The sequence below is a fragment of the Myotis yumanensis genome, unplaced genomic scaffold (assembly GCF_028538775.1).
Source record: "Myotis yumanensis isolate MYYU_CA2020_CCGP unplaced genomic scaffold, mMyoYum1.0.hap1 SCAF_4, whole genome shotgun sequence".
In the NCBI taxonomy this organism is placed as follows: Eukaryota; Metazoa; Chordata; class Mammalia; order Chiroptera; family Vespertilionidae; genus Myotis; species Myotis yumanensis.
The window spans coordinates 64,529,284-64,536,981 of NW_027223755.1; the positions used below are offsets into that span (position 1 = coordinate 64,529,284).

At 35.6% G+C, this 7,698-nt stretch overlaps 1 protein-coding gene across 1 annotated transcript in view; it reads left to right on the forward strand.

The window, feature by feature from the left end:
- Positions 1–6,756, forward strand: part of WDR36 (WD repeat domain 36) — a 46,473-nt gene extending 39,717 nt beyond the window's left edge. Inside the window, exons 20-23 of the mRNA XM_070412437.1 lie at positions 1,387–1,506; positions 1,702–1,783; positions 2,828–3,015; positions 4,155–6,756. Coding sequence (XP_070268538.1) covers positions 1,387–1,506; positions 1,702–1,783; positions 2,828–3,015; positions 4,155–4,307 — 543 coding nt within the window. The 3' untranslated portion in view covers positions 4,308–6,756. The remainder of the gene's footprint in view (positions 1–1,386; positions 1,507–1,701; positions 1,784–2,827; positions 3,016–4,154) is intronic.
- The last annotated feature ends 942 nt before the right edge of the window (positions 6,757–7,698 follow it).

Consider the following 7,698-nt stretch of genomic DNA (forward strand, 5'->3'; position numbering starts at 1 on the left):
ACGAATATGAGTGTCTTGGGTAAGGAAAGTTTTCACATGTTAATTTCCTCAAAGCTCTTGCCCAGTCTGTCAGCTAAAGGTAGTGCTCCAAGGACTAGCTTTAAAAACGACGCATGAAAAAGTATAAGTAGTAGATGAGTGTGAAGGGAGCAATCAGAGTAATGCCCAATTAATGAGCTAAGTTTTTGGACTACTCTGTTCCTTGCTAAGACGTAGTTTGTTCTGTGTAAAAACTTAAATACAAACCTGAGTGAATGATTTTATGAGAGAAGTGCTCACTTCCAATATTTTTATATCCTACTGAATGAAAAAAGTTAGAATTTTATATTTGTTTTGTGGCAGTTTTTCTACTTTTGGTTTTCCATAGGAGATAGATAATCTCCAGAGCGCTGTGGAACTCCCCCAAAAGCCTTTTATTTGTATTTACATTTCAGGGACTGTCTCCCTTGTCACTTTGTAACAGAGAGTTAGAAGTGAAACTGTGACTCTTACTCCTCTACCATCTCAAAGAAGGGCTGTGCTTACCCTGTAATTTAGCAGCACTTTATCGTGTTTTCAAGTAGTAGCTTTTTTTTATTCCATTCCTCCTTAAAGCCACCAATACCCCTAGCTTTCTTTCAAAAAGCAAATCTCCCTAAGGTTGCAGAGCTCCTGGAATGGAAGAGAAATAGTGGGAGGTAAAATTGTGAGACCCCTTTATCAGGCAGTTTACCATACAAAGGCTCTTCATCAAATGTTCTTGAGATAGTGATGTGTAGCGTGTAGTCATCAAAACTAAATTCTGTCGGTGGGAAATCTGATAGTGGTTTTCCTGATTGAATTTTACTAACACTTGAAACATTTTATAAACAGGCAATAGTATTCTCTTGCTTCTTAAAAACACAGACTACTAAGGAAAAATAAAAATTTTAACAAAGTAGAAGAATTAGGGATAAGTTTCACAAAAAATATTACACCTAATTACTTCTAAAGGCTCTGGGCTCGGGGAAAATATTGAGCATTTGTAAATTTTGCTTTCTAGCCCATTTTGATAAAAAGTTTGTATTTTAATATTAAAGAATTTCAAAAGTGTTTGATTATTATTTCTCACCTAAATATTCATGTTTCAGGAAAATGAGGTTTGTTTGTCCTGGGGCTTCTCCTGAACCCCGTCATTTCCCTTCGGCCTTATTCGCAGGGGTTCTGGAGGTTTGCATTGGGAAACCCATTTTAAAGATATCTGTGATATTGATTGATGGGATTTTATTTTAACATTCTAATCTGAAAAATTTTCATTCCTTTTTGTTACTTTTTGGACTTTTTAAAAAAATTTATTGAGAATTAAATATTAGTAACTGCTAGCCAGATGATTACTTGCTCATCTTTTTATTTTTTCCTCTTAATCAGAAAAAGAATAAACCAAAGGAACCTCCCAAAGTACCCAAGTCAGCACCATTTTTTATACCAACAGTTCCTGGCCTTGTACCCAGATATGCTGCGCCTGAACAAAATAATGATCCACAGCAGGTAAAAATCAAATTGGAGCATTCTAAGTATATGGGGGGTGTGTTCTGTATTATACAGTTGTAGAGTGTTTTTTTTTTTTTTACCAACACCCAGTTTTATGCATATAGAGTAAATTAATGGTAGCTTTTAATTATAGACTATACATATTTTTTTCTTACAATTGTGTTCTTTGAATAATGTGTATTTATTTTTAAGTCTAAAGTGGTAAATCTTGGAATTTTGGCTCAAAAATCAGATTTCTTCTTGAAACTTGAAGAAGGACTCATGAATAATAAATGTAAGTTAATTATAAAAAATTAAAAAATATTTACCAAGTATTTTTAGCTTATTTTACTTTCTATGAAAAGAAATTGAGTGAACTATTAGCAGGTTTCTCAGTAGCTAAAAGAAGATAGTAAGAAATAAAAGGGTTGAAACTTGGGTTTTACTCTGAAGTAACTTTAGCTTTTCTACTGTTATATTAAACTAGAGGCCCAATGCATGAAATTCATGCAAGAATAGGCCTTCCTTCCCCCAGCTGCCGGCACTGGTTTCCCTCACACCCGGGGCCCAGGCTAGCTTCCCTCCAGTCCTGGTTTCATCCGGAAGGTAGCATAATACCCTTTTATTATTATAGTTGAGTGACACTAAACTAAGATGATATTGATATTAGAATAGTCTTGAAAATATTCACACTTTTTACATGGAAAATTAGATTTTTTTCTAATGCTTTTGTTTTTATTTACAAAAAGTTTGCCATACAGTTTGGGAATATAACAGAGACTTTTGTCTTCAATGATTTTAGATATTCCCAAATTATCTCATCAAAAGATAATTTTAAAATTTATTGAGTTTGTTAATAGTAGATTTATCTTTTTGAAAGCTATAGTCTGTAGCTAGTAATGATAAACAATAAGAGCTGTAAGCAGTTACAAAATCACAATCACTCTCTTATTTGATTTATCCTCCTGTTGTCTGTTCCAAATGCTTTTGTTTTTGTACCAAAATTACTCGAGTCCACATTTGCAAAGTCAAAGAATGGTACTGATGACTGAAGAACAGCAAGCTCATAAAAGGAGTTTTACTTTGGGGGTGGGAGACAAAGAAGGGAAGCACTAGTGTAGTTTAGTGTTTTTAGTACTTTTTATTGTATTGCTCTCATTATTTGTACTGGTTTTATTTAATTTGGTTTATTCTACTACTTAACAGGAAAAAATTAATCCACAGAGAGAATTTCCTGTGCAATTTATGTATATGTTGCTTGGGGTTTTAAATGGAAAAACTAGTTTCCTAAGTAAACTGATATAGGTAATAACTGGATTCTTTCTAAAACTTAATACAGATGATGCTGCTCTTAACCTTCTGAAGGAATTAGGTCCATCGGCAATTGAAACAGAGCTGCGGAGCTTGTCTCCTGAATGTGGTGGGTCTGTAGAAGTTATGCAGAGTTTCTTAAAAATGATCGAAATGATGTTGGACCGAAAGCGTGATTTTGAGTTAGCCCAGGCATACCTTGCATTGTTTCTAAAGGTAAGTCTAATGTAAGATAGTACTTCCCAGCTTGCCTTCCTCTGAAGCAATGTTGTCTCATTGTACTTTCTGCAAAGATGGAAATGTTCTATGCCTGTGCTGCCCAGCATGGCAGCCATTTGTCTGTCACATGTGGCTACTGAGCACTTAAATGTGGCTGATGTGACTGAGAAACAGAACTTTTTATTTTATGGGAATTTAATTAAATGTAAACAGTCACCTGTACCTCGTGACTACCATACTGGGCACCTGGACTACACAGCTTTGTAGTTTTTAATTTAATTTAATTATTTATTTATTTAAATTTTTTACTCAGAATTTTGACTCAACTCTGAATTTTCTATGACATCTATTAACTTTTTAAAGTAGTTACATTTTGGCTGTTTTTCTGTGATCATGAAGAGAAAGTCAGGTTTATATTCATTTTTTGCTTTTTTTTTCTATGCTGAGGTAAAAATACTTTTCTCTTGGTTGAAGGAGTTTCAAGTGATTTGGCAATAACAGAGTTGCTATTATGACTAATATAATGGAGGACTCATGTTAATTTCAGTGGTATAATGGATTGAAGGAGGTAGATAATGCTCATTTTTCAATGATAGCAGATATGATTCTTCATCAATATATAAAATCTTTTCACTTGATCTGATTATTTAAAATTATTTAAAAAGTAGATACTTAGTTGATAGCATGTGGGATGAAAAAAATTGAAATTCCACTAATAGTTTCTATATCCTTTCCCAAAAAAATAAAAAGTTACTTAAATCTTTAGAAAACAAAGAGCCCATCTGCATGTATTACCAGTGGGTTACAATTGAAGGAGAAACTTAAAGAAGCACAGAAAAAGGATTGAGTGTAAGAACTATGTCCTGTTTCCGGGCCTATTTGAGGACTATTCTTAGTGGAGGGGAATGAGGACCACTTCACTTCTGCTAAGGGTGTGACATGTAAGACAGTTAAAGGAACTCAAGCTAAGGAAAGTTTGATAGAGGACAGGGAAATGGGAGATGGTAACAAATCAGCAGTTAAGAAAAAAATATTCAGAATGGATGGTGTCTTCTGACATTCCTTAGTAAAAAAGTTGAGTCCAGAATAAACAAAATTTAATTTTCTTAAATGCTCAACTATTTTTTTTCCTTCAGTTACACCTTAAAATGCTTCCTTCAGAGCCAAAACTTCTAGAAGAAATGACACAGTTGTCATCCCAGGTGGAAGAAAACTGGATTCATTTGCAATCACTCTTCAATCAAAGCATGTGCATTTTAAATTATATAAAAAGTGCTTTGTTACAATAAAAATAAATTTGTGACTTTTATAAACCAAAGACTTTTATATTAAATGGGTTCAGTTTAACTCATATTTTGTTTTTCAAGTTTCATTGTAAGAGAAAATAAAAGTAGCATTACTGACTAGTCAGTCATTTTCTACTTAAAAGATAAATACTTTCTTGTAATAAAATTATACCAGCCTTTCTTTTTAAAAACTTAAAGAATCCACTCAAATAATTTATTTTCTGAGCCTCTTCACATTAGTTACTTAGGTATGACTTTTTTAAAAATTGTCATCACAAGCTCCTGTTTTTTTGAATATTTGTAGTATGTAAGAGATTCTGGATATTTCATGTAAAATGTTGCTTAATCATGTTGAAGATAAAACTGATCTATAATCCTATATAATAAAAGACTAATAAGCAAATCGACCCAAACAGCAGAACAACCGGTCGCTATGATGCACACTGACCACCAGGGGACAGGCGCTCAATGCAGGAGATGCCCCCTGGTGGTCAGTGCACTCCCACAGGGAGAGCGCCAGTTGGCCAGAAGCCGGCCTCACGGAGAGCACAGCGGTAGTGGCAAGAGCTTCTCCCACCTCCGCCATAGTGCTAAGAAGCAGCAAGCTGAGCAGTAAGGAGCGGAGCAGGGAGAGAGGGGAAGGGGGGGCTGTAAGGAGTGAGGGGCCCCGGACTGCCAGAGGGATGTCTGACTGATGGTTTAGCAGGGGAGCGGGCCTAAGTCATCAGTCGGACATCCCCTGAGGGCTCCCGGACTGCCTGCAAGAGGGTGCAGACCAGGCTGAGGGATCCCCTCCCCCACCCCTCCCAAGGTCACAAATTTCATGCACTGGGCCTCTGGTACAGTTATGAAAGCACCTTTATGATATGAAGTAAAAAGGTGTGTTTCCTTTCTTGGTGGCCTTTCTGAACATGGGGATCATTGATTCTTAGAGCTGGGAGGCTGTCAGACATTAGTGCAGCCCTCTTGTAATCAGAGGAGGAATCTGCTAATGTCAGCGTGGGACCTCAGCGTCAGAGCCAGGTTTTCTCGCACTGCCCTAGTGCTCTCTCCACTGTAGCCTTTCTAAATGTTCTTTTAGGAATGTGAGAGGCACTTTGACTTGGCAAATTGCTGTAGGAGACAGTTGAACAGATACCTAAGATAGATGAGGGAAATTCCAAATTCCATTGAAGATATCCTTCAAAGGTTTTTCTTCCTTACTGATGACCTCTTTATTTAGCAAGAAACTGCTGACTCAGCTTTTCTCTCATCACCATTGTGAAACCAGATAGCTCTGGCAATTCCTCCTTTCTCACCATTATTTTCCTTTCATGGTTCAAAACTCTAGCAATACGTGAATTAAAAATAAGCAGTTCTTAAAAGCACAGTGCTCTAAAAACAATTTTTAGCCCTAGCTGGTTTGGCTCAGTGGATAGAGTATTGGCCTGGGGACTGAAGGGTCCCGGGTTTGATTCTGCAAGGGCACATGCCTAGTGGGGTTCGTGCAGGAAGCAGCCAATCAATGGTTCTCATCGATGTTTCTATCACTCTCCCTTCCTCTCTAAAATAAATAAAAATATATTTTAAAAAATAAAGTAAAAACAATTTTTAGTTTATATACTTAAAAGTAGTGTAATTCACAAAATTCACCTGGTTGTATTTGAATGCCAATTATCATCATTCTCATTAGGGTAAGAAGGTTTTACAGAATAATCTCCAGAAGGAACAGTCCTCACAAGGAGTTGTCAGTGATAACTTACATCAAGCATGTAGTTTAATTGTATAAGGTAGAATTATTAAACTGGTAAAGAAATAAGCCAATCTAGTTTTATGTTCTTGTTATTCTTTTAGAAGTGTGTATAAACTTAAAGCCACTGATCAAAATATTAATAATGACTTAAGTCCTAACTTTAGAAACTGTATTTCCCTCTGGTCCAATACTATATTCTAAAGTTGTGGCAAAATTCCAAAATATAAGCATGTACCATGTGAAAATTATAAATGACTGAAACAAGAGCTCTAAACTGAAGTTGTATTGCTCTTATAAATCTTGAACTGAATTTTTTTTTCTCTTCAAATGAGAATACAGAAGTTGAGTGTTTTCATTTGAGATATTGTTTTATTTAGACAGCATTACATCCTCATTTTTAGGTACTCTAGAACCTTTCCTGTGTGTTTGCCATCTGGGAAGGGAGAAAGAAGGAAATACAAAGTATAATTTGTGTGTATATTTTTTTCTGAAAATGCATGTCTTTGCATACTGCTTTTCAAAATTTAAATTACAACTGTATTATATGGCATTTTACTTGTAAAAACATCAGAGACAGTTCTATATTTTACATTGACCTTCCAATCTCAATACCCTTCCTAGAAGTAACACTTGTTGACTTTCCATCTATACCTTTTTCTATGAATGTATATAGATGTTATATGTAGCCACATGAAACAAAATGTGTGTAATTCTTGTTTTTTACATAAATATATGTGTATCATTCAGCAACTTTTCTACTTGGTATCTTTTATTTCATTACAATCATACCTCTTTTGTATAGTAGTCCACAATCTATATAGCCTATAATGGAAACTTAGGTTAGATTTCTTTTCCTTTTTTTCTAATAACTAACAGTGCTGAAAGAATGTCATCCTGTATTATTCTCTCTGCATATAAGATTTGTCTGGGTACATATACACAATGAAATACTACTCGGCCATAACAAAAAAGGAATCTTACCTTTTATGACAGCATGGATCAACCTAGAGAAGCCGTACCCTTTTATGTAATGTTGTTTACTTTGAATTTATATTAGTTCACACAAACACTCCATCCATGCTTTTGTTCCGGCCCTCCGGTCCAGTTTAAGAACCCCTTGTGGCCCTCGAGTCAAAAAGTTTGCCCACCCCTAACCTAGAGTATTATCCTAAGCGAAATAAGTCAGAGGAAGACAAAAACCATATGATTTTACTTATATGTGGAATCTACAGAACAAACTAAAATAGAAACAGACTCATACAGAGAACAAACAGTTGACAGAGGGGAAGGGGCTTGGGGGTCTCAATGAAAAAGGTGAAGTGCTTAAGTAGAAATTGGTAGTTACAGAAATGTAAATTACAGCATAGAGATTATAGTTAATATGATAACTATGTGTGTGGGGCCAGATGGGTACTGGAAGTAGAAGGACCACTTTGTACACAATTGTTTAATCTCTGCTGTACACATGAAACTAATACAAGGAAATATTGAACATAAACTGTAATTTATAATAATAAAAGCATAATATGCTAATTAGACTGGACATCCTTCCAGACCACCTTCCAGACAAAGCCAGGTTGTGAGGGAAGCCCAGGTCCTGGGTGCCAGAGGGAAACCGGTGCTGGCAGTTGGGGGAAGGAAGGCCTACTCTTGCATGAATTT